The 26,047-nt window shown below is 34.5% G+C and overlaps 2 protein-coding genes and 1 pseudogene across 3 annotated transcripts; all 3 read left to right on the forward strand.

The window, feature by feature from the left end:
• Positions 1–4,838: 4,838 nt before the first annotated feature.
• Positions 4,839–9,953, forward strand: LOC143545917 (uncharacterized; annotated as a pseudogene). Its single transcript, XR_013137527.1, has 9 exons — positions 4,839–5,058; positions 5,230–5,344; positions 8,014–8,050; positions 8,153–8,222; positions 8,330–8,434; positions 8,788–8,938; positions 9,303–9,385; positions 9,614–9,706; positions 9,799–9,953. The product of XR_013137527.1 is annotated as an uncharacterized LOC143545917 (transcript).
• A 4,151-nt stretch (positions 9,954–14,104) lies between these two features.
• Positions 14,105–14,884, forward strand: LOC143545894 (receptor-like protein kinase ANXUR2). The gene has a single exon (XM_077037682.1). The coding sequence runs from the start codon at positions 14,105–14,107 to the stop codon at positions 14,882–14,884; it is 780 nt and encodes a 259-aa protein (XP_076893797.1).
• Positions 14,885–20,982: 6,098 nt separating this feature from the next.
• On the forward strand, positions 20,983–21,560 carry LOC143545895 (putative serine/threonine-protein kinase PIX13). Its single transcript, XM_077037683.1, has 2 exons — positions 20,983–21,133; positions 21,268–21,560. The coding sequence occupies exons 1-2, from the start codon at positions 20,983–20,985 to the stop codon at positions 21,558–21,560; spliced, it is 444 nt and encodes a 147-aa protein (XP_076893798.1).
• The last annotated feature ends 4,487 nt before the right edge of the window (positions 21,561–26,047 follow it).

Consider the following 26,047-nt stretch of genomic DNA (forward strand, 5'->3'; position numbering starts at 1 on the left):
ATATAGCATATCTTTATATATGTTGAACATGTTTTTTGTATTTCACATTGTGTTATTATTAAAATAAATTTATTTATTCTAGCCCGTGTGCTATATGGGTAGCTAACCTTATTATCTATATATAGTAAAGTTGAAATTTGGCGCCGCAACAAGATGATTGGTTCCCTTGGCAACGCGTGAGTGGGCCGAGTAACTTTTTTTTTGGTTTTTTTTATTGTTTTAAATTTGATAACTAAACGGTTATTCGTATCAACCTACCGCCGCCATGCCCCAGGATCGACAACGTTACCAACGACTGGGTTTTACCGACTTTTTTGTTTTACACAAACCGACCGATTCCGTAAGACCCTAATTGGGCCAAGTGGCGGCACCACATTCGTCCAGCCATTTTGTCCTCTTTTTTGTTGTTGTTTTCCTTTGATTCCCGCACCGTAACGGACGTGATGGAAATTGACCAAATTCATATAGACTTATCATCATAACGCCCGAGACTGACAATGCTCGGGTTTTATCGACTCATCGTGCAACGTCTAGTACCGACAACGCTCGGGTTTTACTGAACTTCATTTTGTTACCATACTGTAACAAATGTAAATGAAGTCAACAAAATTCGCGTTGATGCACCGCCGGAATGCTCGGAATTTTACCATCGCCCCCAACACTCAAATACGAATCGACTCGCCACTACCGATCGGGTTTTACCAATAATGTCCAGGTTTACTGACCGAATAAACATTGTTTTAAACATGTTAACAAAAAATTTATAATATGTTATACGAGACTCGTAGAGTCACTGCCTCAGTATTTGGGACCGACCGACGTCATCGCCCCATTGGCCCGCCTCAAATTTTATTTTATTTTGTTTTAGTTCGAGCACCATAATGAACGTACCTAATACTAACTGAATTAACGTTGACTGTCACTGTCATCCTGGACCAACCGACGCCATCCCATTAGCTCACCTTAATTTTTATTTTTTTGTTTTCATTTTGTTTTAGTTTTAGTTACGTAATGAACATAGTTAATAGCGACTGAATTCACTGCAATGTGCGGGACTAGTTTACTCTAAAGATGATGAAACAATATAATAACATACGTTTTTACATTTACATGAAATTTATATACTACTAGCTTCTTTTACGTTCTAATCATTATATAAGCTGTAAGCATATATAAAAGCGTTGGATTTACTATTAACGAAGATAAATGGGCGAATGCACGGAATGTTTTATAATTCAGATAAATGAATGTAAAATAAACTAGCATAAACAAGGTGATCGAAAAAACATTAAAAAACTTAAATGAACGAACGAAACATGCTTATTCACTCTTTTATTTAATGAATTAAAAGTTTTGTTTATATTCGTTTCTTTATTAAATAAACCAACATGAACAAAACAATTCACCATACAGTAGGGATTGTTTAGAGCCTTGTGCACCATTCAACCTTTATATAAAGAAACGTTATTACTTGAAAAATAACAATCAATAGTAACAAGTTTTTTTTTTATGAAAAATTATTGGTTTGTGGTAGTGTGACAATACAATAGTAGGTCCGGAATATTGGCACGGGGAGTATACCGAAAACCAGGCATGTCACTTGTGGGGCGTGAAATGAAGCGTAAATTTGAAATTATAAACACAGAGTTGCAGGTGCAATATATTGAGCTCAAAGAACAAACAAACATCATAATCATGAAGGTCAAGACTTTAGAACGTGTGTGTATATAATTTCGGTAATCATTACAAACAACAAAAGTGAGATGCAGATTTAGAGAGAGAGAAAAGTCCACATACTTTCGGTAATCATTACCACCCATGAATTCAGGTTGTTGGTGCTCCATATCCCTTAATTATACGACTTGTATATCGTCAAAACAAAAAGGAATATATGTAATTGATTGCATGACTTGTTTATGTAAAATGAAGTTAAAAGAGTACTATAACAAATGGCAATTATGCTAATCTAGGGTGTTTGGGAATTAGAATTGCTATGGTAGTATTTGTTATGGAGGAATAGAAGATGGAATGTAATATATAGGTCATTCCAAAGGAATGAAAAAAAAAGCATGTTTGGTTACCATGTATGAATGGAATGAATCATTCCACATGAAATGAAACTCTTTTCATTTTTAGGATTTTCATTCCTTTGTGTATAGATGTTTTTTTTTCATTCCTTCAAGGAATGAAAAAATCAAAAGAGTCAACAATCATTATTATTATTATAAAGTTATAATTATAATTATAATTATTATTATTATTTTCCAATTATAGTTATTATTATTATTGTTTTGTATATTATAATATAACTATTATTATATTAGAACTACTGCTACATTATCATTATTTTTTTTTTAAATTTGATGAGTTAACATTCACAACGCATATACGGTTTAACGATTTCGTTGTAGCACGTGGGTCCTAAAAATAGTTGCTATGAATATTCATTTATTATTAATATTATTTATTTTTATTTTTATTTATTTATTATTATTATTACTAATAAAAATAAAGTGATTAATCATTCTATTCTTGTATAGTAACCAAACAGGACAATTGAATGACAATGATCTATTTCATTCCCATGTCCATTCCATTTCCTCCTCTATTCCATTACCCCGTACCAAACATACTCTATGAGTTATTTCATAAATGATTAGTAGCAAAGTTTGGAAATTGTCACATTGTTACGAAATATTTCATAAATGGTTAAATGGAGTGAACTGAACGGGATAATTATGTAACTTAGTGATAGCAAGCTTCAAAACCGGTTCAAAACGACAAAAATTGCATCTCTTTGTTCTCTTTACAACAAGAACATCCACCGTCAGTGGCGGAGCCAGAAAAATTCGGGATTTTTCGCTCTTTGATTTTTTTCCGACAGTAAAGTTTTTGGGCCCAAATAGGTCGGGTCGGGTTAGTCATTCGGTGAGATAAATAAATTGCAATATCACTATAATCAAAAAATGTACATCATCAACATTCATTAAAATGCAAAATCATATTTCATAAAAAAAATATATTACATATTATAATTGTTCCCAACACATTTCATGTTTTGAAAACTATTCAAAACATTATCAATCGCGACTTTAAAAAATAACTCTTTTTCAATATAACAAATGCAAGCATCATATATAGTCGTCGGTCATCTGATTATGCAAAATCAAAGAAAGATTCATTGTGAGGTCTGCGTCGATTAAAGGCTTGAAGCAATCAAAGAAAGAGTCGGCTGGTCGGTCGGCCGGCCGTTGTTGTTTGGTTGAAGTCTAACAAGTAAGCCGATGGTTAAAGCCTTGAAGCAATCTGGCAAAGGTGATGAGGCGTTGGCCGATTGGTCAATAGAAACATAATTTATCGGTCGCTGAGACGATGGATGTTTTATTCTTTTATTTAGTTTTCACTTAGATATTATGTTTAATAATGTTAATTGGGCTGAGTTTACTTGCAATTCTATGAACATTTTGGACCTTTTTTATAATCTATATGGGTTACTATTGGTCCACTTATAATGTTTGTTAGGAATTTTTGAAGTTTTTTATATTTTATAAAAAATTAATGGGTTCAAATATTTTTTTTTAAATGGCATTGGGTTCGATCGCCGAAAAAGAATGGGTTCGCTTGTTCATTCGATACTATAGGTTATATATAAAATCGAAAAAATACCGGGTTCGGCCGAACCCAGTGTCCACAACGTGACTCCGCCACTCTCCACCGTACCTTTTCTCCTTAAAAATCACTTAAAAATGAACTATTGTGGATGCTCTTGATATTTTTTCTTCATATTTACATGTTACTAAATTGTAATCAAGTGTCATAGCTATTCTATTTAGGTTACCTTTTTTTAACAACATTTAGGTTATTTAGTTTTAACTATCTTTGAAAAATTTCAAAATAATAAAAGGATAATGAAACCTGAGTAGTTTTAGTATGAGCAACCTTTAGTATAACAATTGTTATATGACATATGGGTTTTAAAAAGCGTGGTCGTGCATCATGACTGAGGCGCACTAAAGCACAAGTCCTTGAGCTTTTGACCTTTGGAGGCAATCAGTGTACAAAAGGCAAAGGAAAAAAAAAGAAGGCCTTGAGGCGCGGGTTGTGCATACAAGTTATTTATTAAATCATATAAAGGGCTTATTCATATCTAAGTTTTGAGCGTGTGATGCAATGTCTCGAAGGCGAATCTATATGGATACCTTGTGCCTTTCGTATGTGAAGCGGTGCGTTTTTTCCACTTTGTGTCGCGTTTTTTAAAACCAGAGAGGCATACCCCTTGTTTAGTCATTACAAGTTTAACTTAAGTGAAATTAAAATGTTTTCAATAAGCTGATTGTTATGATGAGATTTAGAGTTAGCATTGCGTTTTGTTACGATTTATTTATCTGATTCTAGTTATTAAAAAGAAAAAAAAGCATAAACAATCTTAAAGATTAGAAAGTTAAAATTCACATTTGTATGCAACTATGCATACATTCTGCAGGTACTTGATTGTTGATGCTATCTAGAGATTGTCACAAATGGCAATGATGATGGGCCAGAAAGTTCAAGTTCACATTTTTAAGATAATGGGTACCCATAAATCATCATCATGAAATCCATAAATAAATGATTGAACAAGAGAAAAGAGTGTTAAACATTATGTCAATTGGTTTGTCATTTTCATTAATATTCTTAATTTCTTTTTTTTTTTAATGTCAACTGCACTACCAAAAGCATATATTCTAGAATTCCGTTTCATTAGAACCCTTAGTTTTCATTTTGTGCTCTCTGTGTGTTTCTCATTTGATTCTCTCTCTCTCTCATAATATCTATATATGTATATATATATATATTTATATATATATAGATGCCCTTAATTCTTATTGGATTTCTGGCACTATGTGTTGCTGGTTCACAGTTGAATCTTCACATGCAATTATATTCCTTTTGTGAGTACTCAGTCTGCCTATAAATTGCAGAAACAACTTCTCATTGGTACAAAGTGAAAGTGGTGATATTTCATTAATATTACATTTTCTTTAAACATGAGTTACACAAATGCTTCCAGTGGTTCTGGTTAGTTCAAACTCTTTTATCTCATTCATTATTCTTATTTAAAATGTTTATCTTTTAACTGTGTTTTCGAACATTAATAGCCCTTTTGAATAAGCATTCTGAAGTCGTTGCTCGTTACAACAACGTACAACAAATTAATAAGAAGTTCTAAATTATTATTGATAATTTCAGGTAGCAGAACCGCTAGGAGAACAGTGGAGTTTGGTAGGACATACGTGGTGAGGCCGAAAGGGAAGCATCAAGCGACGGTAGTTTGGTTGCATGGACTTGGTGATAATGGCTCCAGGTACATTAAATGACTAATGGGTTTTGGCCCATTTACTTCAGAATGATAATATATTTAGCTAAAAGGTTAACGGGCCAAATGGGTTGATTGTTACCTAATCTTTTTAATGGATACAACCTTCTAATATTTTAATTTATGAATATCTTTTGTAACCACAGTTAACGCGGTAGTTATTATAAAACAAAGGGAAAAGTTTTTGCAGATCAATTCAACCAGCTCTGGCCCGTTTCAATATTTACCTGCTTTTTGTAGTTAGTATAAGTATTTAAAAATATTAAATATATAAAACCATAAATAAAAAAGCTTGTGAAAAAGTTATAATTTATTTATGGGTTATATTTTACACCTGTTATGTAGACTGTGCTTTTCATAAGCAAGACAAAACAAATTATTGCTGACATGTACAAATCAAATTATTACTTATATCAGGGAACATGGTAAAGGGATCTATATATTCTTCCTGTCTGTGTTAGACATTTTAGATAATTCAAAATCATAAACTAGGCTATTCATGATTATGTTGGTTATAGTCATTTTTGGGGACTGATTTCAATAAACAAACTAAAGCATCTATGCACACACTCCTTTCAGTTTCCTTCTTAGAATATTATGTTTTTTGTTACTTTTAATGATCGTTTTATAAAATTTATTTTCGGTAGTTTGCAAGGAATTTGCGTGCCCGCTTAAATGATCAAGAACAAGAATTTTTTAGATCCGTATTCTGATTTACATGTTCCTTTCATAACCGAGTTATAGAATATTTGGTGATGTCAAATCATTTAAAAAAGGAAAATTGGTTTTTATTGGTCCCAACTATTTCATTTTTGTCGGCGCTGGTCCCAACTTTCATTTTGGCTGGCAACGGTCCCCCCTTTAATATTCGTTTCTTCCACCAGTCCGCGACTGGAGGAGCACTAACTCCGTTATGTTTTTGCTTACGTGTCAATCTGAGTTGTCAAAAAACATCTTACGTGGCAGCCACCGTGGATAATTGATTTATACTTAATATAACCTTAAACTTTATGGTCTAAACTGAAATTATAAATTTGAAATATATTAAATTAATAGAAAATAGCCTAACCCTCCCTGTAGCCCGTATTCCCGGCGAGCCGCCGCCGGCAACGGCGTGAGGCTCCGACCACCGAAAAACACCCCCATTTCAGCCGTTCTTGACCCGTTAATTTAGAATAACGTAGTTAGACGGCAATAAACAACAATAATTAACATTCTAATTATATTTTAACGCCTTAACCGTCGAACTAATTCCCGTAACCTTCACCGGAAAATCGACCATAAGCAATTAACACTGATTAATGAATTTCATCGCAATTATTAGTATAAATAGGACCCACACACCAAGCTAAACTTGCTCATCCTCTCAAATCTCACTGATATATTCTCTTTAACCCCGTAATCCTTCCTCCAAGCTCGGAGCTTCAGCCAACTACGTTCACCCCTTTCCCGGCATCATTCGAGGTAATTAAAACATGGTTTTGAATCATTTTAATCCACTAATCAAAAACCCTAACTTAATTTTAACAAACATGGATTGGATTAATCAATTGGATTTCTAGGGTTTGCAGAATTATGGATGAACCTGTATTATTATATACAATAATCCACGGTGGCTGCCACGTAAGATGTTTTTTGACAACTCAGATTGACACGTAAGCAAAAACATAACGGAGTTAGTGCTCTGTCAGTCGCGGACTGGTGGAAGAAACGAATATTAAAGTTGGGACCGTTGCCAGCCAAAATGAAAGTTGGGACCAGCACCGACAAAAATGAAATAGTTGGGACCAATAAAAACCAATTTTCCTTTAAAAAAAAGTATATAATTATTTGTCCTTCTTGTACGTTTGTGTTTTCTAATCTTATTCTGTTACACAAAAAAGAACAAATAATGTTAATTATGTAAAGAACGAAAAGGATAATATATGCTTAATTAGGGACAAGGGTCACTATGCCTATATTACAGAGTTCTTGAGTTTAGGTGAATTAGAAAAGATTGTTTTGAAAACATTAGGATTAGCAGTACTAAAGGTGTCGATTTTTGAGTCGTTTCCTTATAAAAATATCGGTCGATTCAGGATATTTCTAAGGCGTCAACATTTAATAATGTAGCTTGAAAGAAACATGCCAAACGGGTAGAAAGTTGACCAAAGTGCGCTTTTAATGCACAAAACCTTTATGATCATTTTATTTAGAATTATTTTGAATTAACTGCGTCATATTTTTAATCATATTCTTGAAACCCATTTTTGGAATATTACGATTAGCATTAAAATGGAAAATTTTGACCCGTTACGATTAGGTTTGCTATTGGTAGGATTTTTACTAATTATTTTTGTTGTTGTACTTGTCATTGAGTCGATATGTTATATCTTAATTTAAAGAAGGCGCGTCAAATGTGTCTAAAGTCACACAGAGTTCTTTCTTGTCTGATATAATTTTTGTAATCATACATGACAACGACGCATCAAACATTAATAATGAAAAGGTTATCTTTTTGGAAAATAGCCGGCTTGGGTAAACTTTACCCGCACCTAAAATGACATATTTTGTTCCGTTACCTCATCCACCTGACCCGCTTCATGATTATTAACACATACACAATGTCCCGCTTAATGATTATAATTTCTCATTTCATTTTGTGCTTCTTGTTGCAGTTGGTCTCAACTCTTGGACAACCTTCCACTCCCAAACGTAATCATATACGTCTAAAATAACGCTTTTGTTTTTCCTTTTAAATGTTTCTTATTAGCACAAAGTTTATGTTTTCTGTTATATAAACTTTACGCGTTGTAGATTTAATGGATATGCCCAACTGCCCCTACTCGTCCGGTGACGGTGCTTGGTGGATATTCATGCACTGCTTGTAAGATATAAAATATGAAACACAAATTAAATAACCTTTTTTTTAGATTCTTTTAACATTTCATTTGTTTATAATATGATATATGGTTATATTTTGGTCCATAACAGGGTTTGATGAAGGAAAGCTCTCTGATGATGGTCCAAAAGATATTGAAGGTTTAGATACCTCGGCTTCACACATAGCAAACTTGTTATCTACAGAGCCCTCAGACAGTAAAGCTTCTACATTTTCGTCTCGATATATATATTTTTTTATATATTGAACACCCTTTTGTTTGTTTGTTTTTTTTTACATATTTTAAAAGGGATTATGCATGAAAATGTAATCTCTATAGTTTACCATGTAAAATGATGATGTGGCAGATGACATGGCTAAAACGTTGACTATGTTGACTTTTTTTTTCTGACATAGTTTATGAAATGAGGATAAGATGACATGTCGAAAACGTTAACTTTTCTTTGGCATGGTGTTTGACTGTTTCATAGATTAGGTTATAATGAAATCAATGTGTTTGCTGAATTAGCTTAACTTCATTGTAATTACAATATTATGATTTTTTTTACAGTTAAACTCGGTATTGGTGGATTCAGTATGGGTGCTGCGTGTGCACTTTATTCTGCAACTTGTTTTGTTCGGGGAAGATATGGAAATGGTAGCCCGTACCCGGTTAACTTAAAGGCAGCTGTTGGATTAAGTGGCTGGCTTCCGGGTGGACAGTAATTTACTAAAATACCCTTCCTTTATTTGTCAAATTACCAATCCAAAATTCTCACTTTGCCCATTGTGTGTGTATCATACTTTCAACATTTATCATTGTATGTAACTAACCCATAACATGGCGTGGCGCGTGCCACATTAGCAAAAAACTGGTGCCATGTCATCAATCTAAGGTTACTTGCATGTAATGATAAAAGGGTGAAAGTAAGTTAGATTTTGGTGTACTAAACCATTTTTGCAACTGCCTTTTGTCATTGTTTAAAGGGTATTTTCAATATTTTACTATCAAATATTACATTAAACTGCATCTATTTATTTAGCTAAATGAGGTTGAATATTAAGTATTTAATGGATGTTTTGCAGGAATTTAAGAAACCATATAGAAGGATCGCATGATGCTATCAGACGTGCTGCCTCGTTGCCTATCTTGCTATGTCATGGAGTCGGTATGTATTTCCAAATTGTGGCAATTTCGACACTTTTATGGATGAACGGGTCAATTTGAGTTGTGTTTGACCTCTAACGGGCTGTATAGGTCAAACGGGTCAAAAAAACGCATTCACAAGGAAGAAACATTCAAAATGTTTATATCAATAATTTTTTATAACCGATAGTTTTTATACATATTATAAACATTAGAATATTATTAGATCATTCAACGAGGCGGTTTACAGGTGATGAAGTTGTCCCGTACACATTCGGAGAGAGGTCTTCTCAGATCTTGAGCTCTGCTGGATTCAGATATGTTACATTCAAAGCATACCAAGGATATTGAATAAAAAGACTCTTTTGCCCTTCTTACAACCGTGAAAATAACGACTTGTTAATTGGTTTTTATCATGTTTTGTTATGATATTTAGGCTTGGGCATTACACGGTCCCGAAAGAAATGGAAGAGGTTTGCCAATGGCTAAATGCAAGGCTAGGAGGTTGAATAATCGGCATGGCATTAATGTTATATTGCAGCTAGAATCGCGAAGGGTAAAATGGTAATTTAATAAGGAAAACATACACATTTTGGGTGTAGGATTAGTAGGGTTTGATTGAGAGTATGTATGGTGTTATTGTATTTGAGTTTTCTTAGTCATGTAAAATAAAGATTTTTGAAGGGTTTGTTATTGGGGATTTATGTTCAACGAAGATTAAATGGGAGTGTGGGATACATTATTGTTTTTCATTCACGAATATAATTATTACTAGTTTTAGAGCCCGTGTCACACACAGGATAATTCAAATTATAAAATTATAAGTAAAACAAATAATTATATAGCGTATATGAAAAAAAATATATTACATCTATACTTGTATCTATACAATGTGTACATAAATTGATTTTATTTATATCACAAAATTATTTTTTTAAATGAACTTAATAAAAAAATGCTCGTGCAAAAACGTACCTAAGAATATTTCTTTCTATTGAAAAATTCATTCTCGGTGCCATATATGTATAATTGAAAGACTTTAGGTTATGAACCAATTTTGGAAATAAAGCTTCTCATACGATAGTAGTTCTAACCATTCAGTCTAAATACAAAAGGAGCGTTACCTTTATTGATATATTTATCAATTTACCACTAATTAAAGGAAAATAGAACATTAAATTGTAACAATGGATGTTCTTCAAGAGCTATGTTTTTCTGAGCTGCACCATGTAAAAGATTTTGATAAGTTTCAGAGGGCTTATCGACTTTGTCATAATGACAACATAAAAATAACATGTTAACCCATCCAATTTTGTGAATATTTTGTTTCATTTGAGCATAGTTTTCCATAACATGCTTCCCATACAACGTTCTGATCACCATTGAAAGAAAAATTAATGTTAACATAAATATTTCAAAATTGATAAAAGTTAGAACCATTAATAGGTATGGGGGTGGTATGTCGAAAATGTCCGCAGTCTTTTCTTACATTTTAATAGTTGAGGGAAAAATAGTCAGTTTGCCAAATCTCTAACATTTTGATTATTTTAAAAATAATTTTTAAATTCCAACTTTAAAAAATGTAAGAAAATTTTCATGTTTAAACTGACATTTTTAAACCCGAATCATGTTTAAAATTCCAACTTTCATACTTTTGACATTTCAAAGTCAACACTTTGAACCCATAACAAATTTGACGATAAATCTATTTTGCGTTCTCAAACTTTAAAAAATACTCAAAATTTTCATTTTTGACCCATAACAAATTTTGACATAAATGTAGTTAATTTGTACCAAATAATCTATTTACTAACTTATTGACCCATAATATTAAATTTAAGTTCCATAAAAAATCCAATAATAATTTTCGTTTGAGAAACATGATTTGTTGTTGATTTTTGAAATTCACCCAAGTATTTTGAAATATGTAGTAAAATAGTATGTTAATATTTATATTTATAGAAATATATATATATTATATAAATATAGTGTAAATGGAAAGTGAATAATTATTGATTTGTTACATATATTAAGGTAAATTAGTTTTAGAGGGAAAAAATGCGAGAATTAACCAATACATGATAAATGTCCACATTTATTTTACTTTATTAGAATAGGTAGATTAGGATTTACATTGATTGAAAGAATGATCCACTTCATTCCATTAACTCAAACCAATTTATTTTGTGTCACAATCACTTCTAGTTGTGTTACAACACTTCAAACAAATTCAAAATAAGTACAAATTCAAAATAAGTACAAGTGGTCGTATATATATATGTAGGCTAAGTATAAAATGAAAACCCACTTGAGTTGTGAAAACTTTAGAAACTCATTCTCAATCACATGTTTTTAATTAATGTTTAAATCCTGTGGTTCACAATTAAAGTAAATAAAAAATGAAATATAAATATAACTTTTTCTCTCTCCTGAAAACATATATAAAAATTAGTAAAAAAATGTTAAAAAATAGCAAAACATTTTTTTTATGTTTCGATGTTTTGTATTAAATGTTACAACATATATTACATGTAACAAAAAAAAACGATGTTACATAGGGTTTTCGCGGGTTTTCACAACTCAAGTGGGTTTTCATTTTAACCTTACCCTATATATATATGCATAGGGGAGATTTCAAATGAGAACCCCTTTAAGTTTTAAGAACTCAAAAGAACTCGGTGTAACGGTTTTTTTTGCATTCTCAAACTTTTAAAAATACTCATATTTCTCATTTTTTTACCTGTAATAAATTTTTATCCTAAATGTAGTTAACTTGTACCAAACAATCTATTTACCAACCTTTGACCCATAAAAATCAAATTTAAGTTCCACAAAAAACCCGGAACAATCCTAGATAAAAATACTAAGAAATAAAATATGATAAACCTTGTTATGTCTGAAAGTGATTGGTATATACTATTTTTACGTTTTAACATATATATAGTTTACTAAATTAACTGAAAAATAAATGAGTAGATTTAAAGTATAGATTTATAATTTATAAATTTATATGACAATTAATAATAATAATAATAATAATAATAATAATAATAAAAATACTAATAATAGATAAATTGATTGATTTAAAAAAAATGGATCGACCTTTAAGCATATATTTATAATTTAATGATTAAAAAATAACTTTATAAAAAGAAAGCATATTCGAGTTTTATTTTTCTTTACAATCTCCCACAATATACATAGTACAATATATTAATGATAACATTTAAAATTATATGATTTTTCAATCTTTGACAAACATGGTTTATTGTTGATTTTTAGATTCACCAAGTATTTTGGAATACATAGTAAAAGAATATTTCAATATTTATTTTTATAAAAATATAAATATAAGTAGAGTATAAAAGGAAAGTGAATAATTATTGATATATTACATATATTAGGATTAATTAAGTTAGTTTTGGAGGGAAAAGAATGATGAGAATTAACCAAAACATGACAAGTGTCCACAATTATTTTACATTATTAGAATAGATAGATATAGATATTATATAAATGTATTGTAAAAGGAAAGTGAATAATTATTGATTTATTACCTATATTAGGGTATATTAGTTTTCGAGGGAAAAAAATTGTGAGAATTAATCAAAACATGACAAATGTCCATATTTATTTTTCTTTATTATAATAGGTAGATATATATATTACAAAATATAATCAATTTAGTTAAACCGTATATAATTATTTAATCATAAACATAGGGAAAAATTCATGTACATTTTAATCTTAACATGAGAAAGTAGGAAATAATATCAATTTATAAAAAATGAGAATATAAGAAACAATATCAACTACAATACCAATTTACATAAATAATGATTCATAATAACATAGAAAAAAGCCTAAAAATTACAACAAAATAATTAAAATCAAGAACAAAATAATATCAACAAATACTTATAACACCAAAGAAAAAATCTAATAATAAAAACAAAATATAAATCAGCCAATACTTATAACGTCTCATAAAAAAATTAGTAAATACGAATAAAAAATAGCAACATACATCTTTAGAAATAAACCTAATAATAAAAGCAAATTGGTTTCCTGTATTATTTGATGTTGTTTTCTATAAACATATATTCATCAATTTAGTTAATGCAGAGGAAAAAAAACGCGGGATTGGGACTTTCTTTATCGTCTCCTTCCCTACGACGTGATTTGAGATCAGCCAAGTAAGTTAATAACCGTAATCCACATAATATGATAATAATCTGTTTCAATTTCCACTTGCAAGCAATTATGTTATGTTAAAGAAAAAGAAGTCTGAACCCTCTCCACAACCATTCAGTCTTCGTCACTTTCTTAAACTCTCTTACATACAGAAAGTAACCAGAAACTTTGACGACTCATTACTAATAGGGAGCGGATGCCATGGGGATGTTTACTTGGATGAAGTCTTCAATGTTCCTGCTGCCATTAAAAGATTGCATCCCAGGTCAAGGGCAGGGACTCTTGGCCGGAAGTCGAAAGCCAAAGGCTTCTCACTTTGCGCCACCCTAATCTTGTCTCCTTGATTGGCTACTGTAATGAAACTGTAAAGCCGAAGCGTCGTAAGTCTAGTTATGAGAAAGAAACCATTCTTGTGTATGAATATATTTCGAATGGGACGCCTAAGGATCATCTTCATGCACACCGCACCCCTCTTTCCGCCCTTCACCGACTCAAAATATGCGTAGGTGTCGCTCGTGGTTTACGCCACCTGCACAGAGCTGGTGTTATGCATGGCGACGTTAGGAGCTCTAATATTTTCTTGACTGATAGTTGGGTACCCAAAGTTGCAGACTTTGGGTTGTCGAAATTAGGCTTGGTACTTGATTGTGTTCCTGATCTAACTCGCGTCCCGTTTTCTCATGGAATGCTTGGGTATTTGGATGGCTATTCTTTCTCTTCCGGAGGCTTACTAATGAGCTCCGATGTTTTTTCATTTGGCGTGCTCATGTTCGAACTGCTTTGTAGGAAGCCTGCAATCGATGAAAGTCTTGATCCTCATGAACGACACAGAACTCTAGTGAGATGGGCTCTAGATTCTATCAAATGCACGGGGATGAATCTAGAGGATGTAATCGATTCGGAATTGAGGACCGAAATTTCTCCAGAGTGTTTGAAAGATCTTTCTGAAATTGCCGAGAGATGCTTGCATGAACTTTCAAGACTCCGACCTGACATCGCTGAGGTTGTCGCCAGGCTTGAGTCTGTACTGACGTTGCAAGAGAGATTCAGCAATCCCTTGCAGTGTGCACCAGGCGTGAAGGAATTTACGTTTAACGATTTAAGAAAAGCTACAAGAGGGTTTAGTCAAGATTCCCTTTTGCGTTCGCGTTCGGGTGAGGCAGGTTTCTGGAAGGTGTACCTAGGCTGTGTTGAGCATAACACATTAGCCACTTCAGAAGAAGTTGCTGTTGTTGCTGTAAAATCGATCATCTCAGAAACCACACCGGTACATAATGAATGGCTGGTAAGTCTCACCATCATTTTACATTTACACCCGCCATATTAAACTTCACCTGGTTTTATATAAGGGGCTTTCTGGATGAATATGTAACCTTTCAAAACTATCCGATGTAATCTATGTTTTTCTTACACGTGTGAGTATGATAGGTTCCCTTTCCTTAAGGAAGAAACATAAGAAGCAATCGGTACAACGAACCAGACAAGTTTAAAAGATGGTTTCTTCTTTCAATTTTTTTACTTTTCATGCCCGTGTATCAAACCAACGTAGGCTAGCCAAGCCCTGTAGTGTGACTATTTTATGAGTGAACTAGGCATTTGTGTTTATTTCTCTCTTTTTATCTGTGTTTTCATAACATAAAAATAATTTGTGAGCACAGGAAGAGGCAAACTTCATAGGACAGTTAGCTCATCCTAATATCATTAGACTCTTGGGACACTGCAGCAGAGATGCACACGAACACTTGCTTGTTTACGAGCACTTGGAAAAATCACTCCCTCGCCTTATTCATGGAGGTGGCTCTCTCTAGACCATCCTCTTTTTTTTTTTCCTTTTTTTTTTCTGCAGTAAAGTAGCTATGTGAGATGAATAATTTTGCAGAGGATTGTTTGGAACCACTTTCATGGAAAACACGACTTAACATCATGATTGGAGTTGCCCATGGATTGACGTATTTGCGTATGGAGAAAGGGGTACATTGTAACTTCCAGATCGATGATATATTGCTCGATGAGGTAGGAACACTCTAAAATTTCTTTTTGATTAATGATGGGGACCTGTATTTTTATTCAGCTAGTCGGGTTCGGGTTTCGTTTAAACGGGCAGGGTAAATCGAGTTGCAGGAGAGCATAATGAGCGGGCCCCTGCTACATGCAGAAAACCATATTGGGCTGGCAAGATTTAAACATTAAATGTCTATTGTCACCTGATGATCTATCAAAAAATTTTCATGTGGAAGTTAACTTTTTGAAAAGTCAGATGGCTTTGGAACCTAAATTTAGAGGTTTATGTCATACCAAGGAATAGAATAAAAGTAAAAGATGTATCTAGTTAGTGTTGTGATGTAACATAATATGACATGTTTTCATAGAATTTTAAAGAAATTATAAGTTGTCAAATGCGTATGTATCAAAGGATATATCAAATGGGGGGATTTTTATTGTGCAAAATGACTAAAGCATGTTCATTAACATGAGAAGTCTTCGTTTAGGGAATACCGATCATTTAACTGAAAAGAAAGGTTCCTTAACATGCCACTCTCATCAAAGCTAAGCACTTACCATTACTCTTTTTTTTATTTCAGGATTTTAATGCTAAATTTGGGGGTTTTGGGTGGATGGAAATCCAACCAAGACATGGTAGAAAACAGCTAAAGGGAGTCTTCGGTTATTTAAAGGCAGAGTACGACTCAAGTACCAGTATGTTGTTATAAACCAGACACACTTTTTAGTTTAAGATAAAAGTTTTTGACTAAAGTTTGCGATTTTATATTTTCAACAGAAAAGCCGAGTTCAAACACATGTGGTTTCGGATTGGTACTGCTAGAAACGATTACAGCCAAACACCCTGATGACGTCATGGAGGGCTTGGATATGCGGGCCCCTAAGAGCAAATCAAACAGAAGAACCATCAAGAAATTGATGGATCCGCGTCTTAAAGACAACTACTCCCCAAAAGGCGCTTTCAGTTGCATGGAACTCGCATTGAGGTGCTTTACAATACAACCCGACGGCACACCTTCAATGGAAGAAATTGTGTGGAGGTTGGAACAAATATATGCACTTAACAAGTAACAGATTTAGGAGTTTGAGTTTGATACTTGGCATGCTACTTTTATTTTGGAACCGGGTTTTGAACATTATAACCTTTATTTGCATATTTGAGAACAATTTTATCGCGTTTGTTAGTATTATTGGGTATTGGATGGATATTTTGGTATAATCACGGCACTGAAGTGAATAATCGTAAGACACCTAATACCAGACCAGCGGTTTGGACTGGCTTAATCAATGGTAGCCCAATATGAGCTAGTTGGTTTAATGGATTTTGTCTTGTTGACCTGTTTAATAGAAATTTCGATAAAACCTTACCGCCCGACCAACACATTTTGCCACCTCTAGTACAAAGGTTTATGGAATGTTTTGCGTTATCACACTTAAGACGGAAAATGACAATAGAAAAAAAAGACAAAGGGGATAAACACGTGTTGATTCTCCAAACAGACTTTCTCATGTTTAACAACTTTGCCCGATGCCAGGAGTAGAAGACCTTTTTCATGTTTAAAAGAAAACTTGAATTAACACGAAAACAAAGAACGAAAGATAGGGTTTCAAATTCACGTATTAAAAAGACGAGCTACCTAGTTATAAATCCCTAGACATGTGTCACGAAATCCTATCTATGGCAATTTGATTGAAGACTTGACTCTACCCTGGTAAACCTCTAAACCATAGACGATAAACTAGATTCGAAATTGGGACAAGTGAAGAAGTGCAAAAAATAGACCGACACAAAATCCCACAACTATTAGATATAAAGCCAGTTATAAGCTAGCAGGTGGTCCTTGTGCAAAAGTGTCACCACAGGTGCAAAGGGGGTGCCAATTTGCACTTAAATCATTTATTTAATAATAAAATAATCAATTAAGTTAAATGTTATCCAGCGTGACGATTCGACCTGGTATTGTCTCCTTCCCTATAGAGATGGCATACAAATCGGTTAACCGAACCGACCCAAAAACTAAACCGGTTTGAACTGGATTTTACAAAAACCGGTTTAGAATAACCGTAAACCGCCAGGTTAGGACCGGTTTAGAGTTTTTTTAGATCCGGTTTAAACCCGACTGTTTGAAACCGGTTAGAAAAAACCCAGTTCGAAACCGGTTTACATATATATGTCAGTTGCAAATTTCATTTATAGCTCACATATCTATTTATATCTTATATATGCATTTAATGCACACGTTGGAATTTGGAAATCAAATTTATCATAAATGAAATAATATCCGTTGCCATTGGAAACCAAATTAGACGCCTTTCATTTACTAAATATATCCGTTGTTGCCATAGTGCCATTAAATATACAGCTTCCATTACATAACCGCAATTAAATATACATCTGTAATGTCTGCATTATTATTTTTTTTTGAACTCACAGATCTAGACCAGTTTTGAACCAATTTAAGGTAAACCAGTTTGAAACCGACCCTAACCGGTTTCATCAGTTACGAGTTTCCAGACCTTCAACCCGGTTCGGTTTCTAACCGGTTTTAACTATTTTGACTTCCAACCGGTTCGGTTTAAACCAAAACCGGTTTAGGCAAGAAAATAACCTAAATCCACATATATAATAATATGTTTCAATTTCCACTTGCAATGATGTTTATGTTCAAGAAGAAGAAGACTGAACCCTCCCCGCGTCACGTTGTTAAACTATCTGACATACAGAAAGCAACAAACAATTTTGATGAATCAAAACTAATAGGGAGAGGAAGTTTTGGGGATGTTTACTTGGGTGAAGTCTTCAATGTCCCTGCTGCCATTAAAAGAATGAGTCCCAAGTCAAGGGTAGGGGCAAAAGATTCTTGGCCCGAAGTCGAAAGCCAGGCCCTTTACACGTTGCGCCACCCTAATCTTGTATCCTTGATTGCTTACTGTAATGAAACTGTAAAGCAGAAAGAAACCATTCTTGTGCATGAATATATTTCTAATGGGACACTTCATGATCATCTTCATGCACGCCGCACCCCTCTTTCCTGCATTCGCCGGCTTGAAATATGCCTAGGTGTCGCTCGCGGTATACGCTACCTGCATAGAGATGGTGTTGTGCATGGCGACATTAGGAGTTCTAATATTTTCTTGACTGATAGTTGGGTACCCAAAGTTGCAGACGTTGGGCTGTCGAAATTAGGCTTCACGGATCGTGATCATGATCCATCTGTCGTCCTGTATTCTCGTGGAATGTTTGGGTATTTGGATGGCCATTCTCTCTACTCTGGAGGCTTAAGAATGAGGTCCGATGTTTATTCGTTTGGCGTGCTGTTGCTCGAATTGCTTTGTAGGAAGCCTGCAGTGGATGAAAGCGTTGATGGGGATCACCCGCAAAGAAGTCTATTGGAGTGGGTGAAAGATTGTGTGGGGACGGATTTAGAGGATGCAATCGATCCAGGTTTGAGGACCGAAATCTCCCCAAATTGTTTGAAAGATCTTTTTGATATTGCCAACAGATGCACGGATGAAGGTCCGAGACACCGACCTGCCATCGCTGAGGTTGTGGCCCGTCTCGAGTCTGTGCTGACGTTACAAGAGAGATTCAGTAATCCTGTGCCCTCTGCACCAAGTGTGAAGGAATTTGTGTTTAACGATTTGAAAAAAGCGACAAGTGGGTTTTGTCAAGATTCGCTTTTGGATCAGGCGGGTTCCTGGAAGGTGTACCGAGGTTGGGTTTAGGAGAACACATTAGCTCCATAAGATGAAAGTGCTGGAATTGCTGTTGCTGTAATATCGATCCCCTCGGAATTCTTTCGGTTACATAATGAATGGCTGGTAAGTATCACCATCATTTTACACATGCCATATAACTGAAAAGCGTAATGCTTTAAAGTTCTTGTTGTGGCACCTGGTTTTATATAAGTGGCTTTTCGGATGAAAATGTAACCAGACTAACTTTCAAAATTATCAGATCTTTTTACACGCGCCGGTATTTTTTGTTCCCTTTTCTAATGAAGAAACATGACTGATAATCGGTACAACCGACCAGAAACGTTTTGAGAGGTGGTTTCTTTTTTCGACATTAGGGTAAAACTTTTTACACTTTCGTGCCCAGGTACCAACCCAACTTAGGCTAGCCAAGCCCTGTCATGTGACTAACTTTTTACGCTCCGGATGCCGTGGACCTTTTGAACAGAGTTCAGAAAGTCACGCATAGCAATTTATCGGCCCATAAGAACCAAAATTTTGTTTTTAGTAGGATCAGATTTGCTATCCAAAAGGGGTTGCAGCACAGCTTGTTGCCCGCTTACCTGCCACTTCATTGTAAATCGTTTGGTTGGTTTTTGAAATAAATTGAAAATATCTGCATTTTGTAACATAAAAATAATTTGTGAGTCTAGGAAGAGGTGAACTTCTTAGGACAGTTGGCTCATCCTAATATTATCAGGCTTTTGGGACATTGCATCGGGGATGAACACGAACATGGACACTTGCTTGTTTACGAGCACATGAGAAAATCACTCTCTTGCTTTATTCATGGAGGTAGGATCTCTCTAGACCATCCTCTTTTTGTTTTATGCAGTAAATTATGTAGCTATGTGAGATGAATAGTTTTGCAGAGGATTGTTTGGAACCACTTTCATGGAAAACACGACTTAACATCATGATAGGAGTTGCCCGTGGATTGATGTATTTGTGTGCGGCGAAAGGGGTACATTGTAACTTCCTGATCGATGATATATTGCTCGATGAGGTAGGAAAACACTCTTTTTGATTAATGGTGGGGGTCTTCTTCAGGTTAGTTTAGGGTTTGGGTTTCGTTTAAAAGGGCCGGGTAAATCGGGTTACAGGAGAGCATAATGGGCCGCTGCTACATACAGAAAACCATATTGAGCCGGCAGGATATTTAAGTAGTAAATGTCTATTGTCACCTGATCTTTCAAAAAAATTACGTGGAGGCTAACTTTTTGAAAAGTCAAACTGGGTTGGAACCTAAATTGAGAGGTTTATGTCTACCAAGGAATGGATGAAAGTAAAAGATGTATCTAAGTGTTGTGATATAACATAATATGACATGTTTTGATAGTCTTTTTTTAAGAGATTATAAGTTGTTATCACATATGTATCAAAATGGGATTTTCTTAATGTGCAAAATTTATAAAACAGGTTCATTAACTAATGTGGTGTGAAAATGGGTAGCTGACATTAAGTTCCACAAAAGTGTTAACAAATGATTTTAAGTCAATTTTTTAATGTTGAATATTCAGTATGTATTTTGGATCTTCATTGACAAAATAGACCCAAGTGAAGTTTTGGAATTTGACATAAAATTCGCATGTAATTTAGGGCACCGATCCTGCTCGGGTTTCGGTTAAAAAACAAAACCACCCCTAGATCAAACCACTTATTATTTTTGTTTTTTTGTCACTGTCATCAATGCTAAGCACTTACCATTACTCTTTCTTGTTCCAGGATTTTAATGCTAAATTTGGTGGTTTTGGGTATGTGGAAATCCAACGAAGATATGGTAGAAAACAGCTACAGGGAGTCTTCGGTTATTTAAAGGCAGAGTATGGCCAAACGAACAGTATGTTGTTATAGACCAAACACACATTTTAGTTTAAGAAAAATGCTTTTGACTTTGTGTTTTTACATTTTCAACACAAACGCCAAGTTGATACACATATTTAATAATCTGTGGTTTTGTTATTCAATTTACAGGTCACTTACCGATGGAAGATGTATGTAGTTTCGGATTGGTACTGCTAGAAACGATTACAGCCAAACACCCTGATGACGTCATGGAGGGCTTGGAGAGTTTGGATATGCGGGCCCCTAAGAGCAAATCAAACAGAAGAACCATCAAGAAGTTGATGGATCCGCGTCTTAAAGACAACTACTCCCCAAAAGGCGCTTTTAGTTGCATGGAACTTGCATTAAGGTGCATTGAGTGTACGCCTTCAATGGAAGAAATTGTGTGGAGGTTGGAACAAATATATGCACTTAACAAGTAACGGATTTAGGAGTTTGAGTTTGATACTTGGCATGTTACTTCTATTTTGGAACCGGGTTTGAACATTATAATCTTTATTTGCATGCTTGAGAAGAATTTTATCGCCTGTGTTAGTACTTAGTATTATTGGGTGTTATCGTATTGGATGGATGTGTTGGTTTAATCACAATGCTAAAGTTAAGAATCATAAGAGACTGAATACCGGGCCATGTAATGGTTAGTTGTTGCGGTTTGGACTGGTTTAATCAATGGTAATCCAATTGAGCTAGTCGGTAAAATGGAAGACCGATTACTCATTGTCATGTTGACCTGTTTCATATAATTTCGATAAAACCTTACTGCCCGACCAACACATTTTGCCACCTCTAGTTGTGTTATCACACTTCAGCGGGAATAATAAAAGACAGAATAATATTTCAATCTTTTTTCATTTGAAAGAAGAATTGAAAAAATAGTATTTGCATAACATAATTTTGGAAGCTTATTTTAAACTTTCATATTAATATCGATGTAAGGATAGGGCTTAATGTTTGCATCTGTCTCCCATTCTTGCAAACTTGGCCAACATTTCTGCAATTCACATGACAAACCATTATAAACCCTTTTGACATTTACATAGTTGGACTGTTAATTATTTGTAAAACAAATTAAATAAAGTGAAAAGAAGGCTATGCATGTTAACCTGATCCGACATACAACATGTTATAGCCGACAACACAAAATGACTAGTCTCAGCCCACGCCCGCCCTGCATGTACTAACCGGTCATGTACTAACCGTAGTGTGATCCAAACCCGTGGAATCGGAGCCAGGGACGGCCCAACAGTAGTGTTGGGCCAAGCTAGGGCTTGAGCCCCCTAAAAGCCATAAGGCCTCAATTTAAAACTAACTATTTCTATATAGAGAGAAACTGATACTAATAATGTGTTATGTGATAAATGATATAACGTTACATGTTGCTCTTGTGGTTACCTCTGTGTTTTCTAACTTACAAAATTAAACTTTCCCACTCCCCATCCAGGTTCTACTCCTACTCTACTCGCCTAAGTTGTTTTTCATTTTGTTGATTATTTATGTCATTTCTAATTTATTTTGTTTCCATTTTTTCGTAGCTATCTTCGTTGAATCTGAATTATATATAGCTTCATTATTTTCTAATTGAAAATACAAAGTATCATAGCTTCGTATATGATATATGAAACACGATAATCCCTTCGTAAAGTTAAAAATAAAAAATATCAATTCTATAATTTAATCCTTTAATTTTTTGTAAAAGCCTTAAAATTTTCTTATAATGGTTTGTCAAAATCTTTGCTCTCAAGCTTGTGTGAATAAAGTTACTTATTATAGATATCTTCAGGACGAAGTTTTGAAAGAAAACGCAAAACTTCGTCAACTAAATGTTGAGTATGTGAAGGCTGACAAGATATATGCTGAAAAGATTAAAACACATCACGATGATGTTGCAAACTTAATCTTAAAATCTTTCAAGGAGAGCACAATGTCATCTATTACAAGGACATAATAAATAAATTAAAAGATGAGATTGAAAAGTTAAAACTTGACCTTTTTGATAAACAAGAAAAAGAAAAACAAGTTGAAAGATTTGAAGCATCATCTGAACAATTTGATGATCTTATCGGAGCTCAGAGAAGTACTAAGGTTAAAACGGGGCTAGGATATGATTATTCGGCGGTACCTCCACCAATGAATGGTAATTACACTTGCCTACCCCATTTTAGCTATAATACTTCTCCTGATGAAGAGATGGCCTATGGTATTGGTAAACTACCAAAATCAGTAAAATTTGTTTCTGCTGCCTCTCCATCAAAAGCTCAAATTCCATCATCTGATAAGTCTAATGTCAACGTGTCTTGTGTAGCAGGTGATTTAAATGGTGATTGTGGAAGGTTAACCAGGGTTGTAAACCAAAAGGAGAGTTAGAACCCCGTTTTATATCTTGTGTGGGTCTAACGAAAATGATTAACAATCCTGTCTGTAATAAAATGTGAGAATCAATGTTAGGAAACTTAATGTCTAGATCGAAGGATGTATTTTGTGAATCATCTAGTGATGACAATTGTACAAATGTTTGTAATGAAAATGAATGTTCTTCATCTTATTCAGAATGCGAAACTGTTTTTGATGAAACCACTGAAGTCAAGGTTAATGAACAGACTAGTCAGAGTTGCTCGTCAACTAATTATAATGTTGAGAACTTATCAAAAGAGAAATCAAGTTTTGTAAATGAAAAACCTAGCACTTCCTGTAAATACATACCACCTAAGAAAACTTCATCTTCTCAAAATACAAATTATAACAATAGTTCTCAATATTATGATCAATTTGATAGTACTTATTACTACTCTCGACAGAAACCTAGGAAATCAAATTATTTTGCAACTCATCAGTCAAAAACTTACAATTATCAGTCAGACAGAGGTCACCAACATGTTAACCCAACTACATCACCTTATTTCACATATCTCAGTGAGCAAGATGTCTATAAATGCAACCAAAGAAAGTGCTGCTTTGTCTGTGAAAATCCGTCTCATCTTGCAAGACATTGCAAAAACTGGCACAAACAACAAAAGGATTTAAACAGTAAGTTTGGTCAGACATTTCCTAAGGGTCATCCTAAGAAAATGTCTAACCAAACTCACTCCACTCCCAGTAAGCCGGATTTCAAGTCCAAAAGAAGTAAGAAACCAAAGAAACCATTTTGGCTAACCCAAAGAGAAAGAAAAAGGTTAGCGAAGGGTTTGGAAGCTGAAAAGCCAAAAAGCCCTTCAAATGTTTTCAACAAGAAATACACCGAGGACTTTGTTGTAAAGTCCAAACCTAAGCGAAGGCAATCCAGAAACCTTTCCAAAACCGAGGAAATCATAATTCAAGTTCCTCGAGGGATTGCTCTTCAGATTCTGATTCACCAAAGGATTATATCTTCAGAAATCATAAAATTAAACTTGGTGATTTTGTGTTTAACTTTCCCGAGATATGAGTGTCTCGAGAAACCCTCCACTAACTGGTTCTTCGTGTGTGTAGGGTCAGCCTGGACGGTCTGTCAACAATATTTGGTACTTAGACAGTGGTTGCACCCGACACATGACAGGAGACGAGTCGTTGTTGTTTGACATCAAACCATTCAACGATGGTCACGTTTCTTTTGCCGGTGACATTGGAGGAGAGATAACAAAACAAGGGAAGGTCTCGAATGGTACTTTGACATTCGATGAAGTCAATCTGGTGGAACAACTCAATAACAACCTGCTCAGCGTCTCTCAAATCTGTGATAAGAAATTTTCAACCCTATTTACAGAAAATGAGTGTCTCATTTTGAAACCAGGATTTAAAGTCCCTGAAGAATGAATTTGATGCGTACTCCGAGGCACAACGATGCCTACATTCTGGACATGAGAAGCAATTATTCCATGCGTTCTGCTTCTTGCTTGATGTCCAAGGCCTCGAAAAACGATTCATCTTTATGGCATCGACATTTGGGTCATGTCAACTTTAAGAACTTAAATAATTTGGTTAAAGGTGAACATGTGAGGGGTTTACCAGTAAAATCTTTTCACTGTGCTGAACAATGTTTATCTTGCTCTAAATGCAAACAGCACAAACTCCCATATATACCCAAAACTGTAAATTCAGTAAATTCCACTCTTCAGTTGTTGCACATGGATCTTTTCAGTCCAATTCAACCAATGGCAATAGGTCGAAAAGCCTACTGTCTGGTTATTACTGATAACTTTTCGCGTTTCAGTTGGACATTTCTATTAGGGCACAAGGACGAGACGTCGCAGTTTTTGCTAAGGTTTATTATGTTGGTTGAGAATCAAACTGACAAGAAGGTGAAGTGTATCAGAAGTGACAACGGCACAGAGTTTTGCAACAAGGTGGTGAATGAATTCTGTCACAACAAAGGAATTATTCATCAACTCAGCACACTTTACACTCCCGAACAAAATGGGGTGGCTGAAAGAAGAAACCATACTTTGGTGGAGGCCGCTAGAACAATGCTCTCATATTCCAAACTACCATTGATTTTCTAGGGTGAAGCTATCAACGCTGCTAGCTTTACCCAGAATCGTGTGCTTTTGAACAAAAGACTGAACAAGACTCCGTATGAAGTCTTCTATGGAACGAAGCCAAGGGTAAATTTCTTCAGAACGTTTGGATGTTCCTGTACCATACTCCAAACAAATGCTGGAACGACCTCCAAACTGAAAAGGCGGATGAGTGCTATTTTGTTGGTTATGCTGCTGACAAATGTGCTTATTGGGTCTACAACAAGAAAACTAGAGTAATCTTGGAGTCTTTCAACATTGACTGGCAAGAATTGAACCCTACTGATGCACATAATGGTCCGGACTGGATGTTTGATTATGAAGGCTTGTTCAAGAAGTTTCGTGGAATGTACGTGACACCAGCTGCACCAATAGTTTTCCCTATTGTTTTTCCACATGTTCAACCTGCTGATGATCAG

The sequence above is a fragment of the Bidens hawaiensis genome, unplaced genomic scaffold (genome assembly GCF_021521415.1).
Source record: "Bidens hawaiensis isolate Kalapana, Puna unplaced genomic scaffold, B.hawaiensis_p1.1 tig00014098_1, whole genome shotgun sequence".
Lineage (NCBI taxonomy): Eukaryota > Viridiplantae > Streptophyta > Magnoliopsida > Asterales > Asteraceae > Bidens > Bidens hawaiensis.

Coding starts and splice junctions, on each gene's coding strand:
- LOC143545894 (XM_077037682.1), top strand. CDS start 14,105: ATGCATGGCGACGTTAGGAGCTCTAATATTTTCTTGACTGATAGTTGG.
- LOC143545895 (XM_077037683.1), top strand. CDS start 20,983: ATGCTAAGCACTTACCATTACTCTTTCTTGTTCCAGGATTTTAATGCT. Junction 21,134..21,267: donor AGAGTATGGCCAAACGAACA/GTATGTTGTTAT, acceptor TTCAATTTACAG/GTCACTTACCGATGGAAGAT.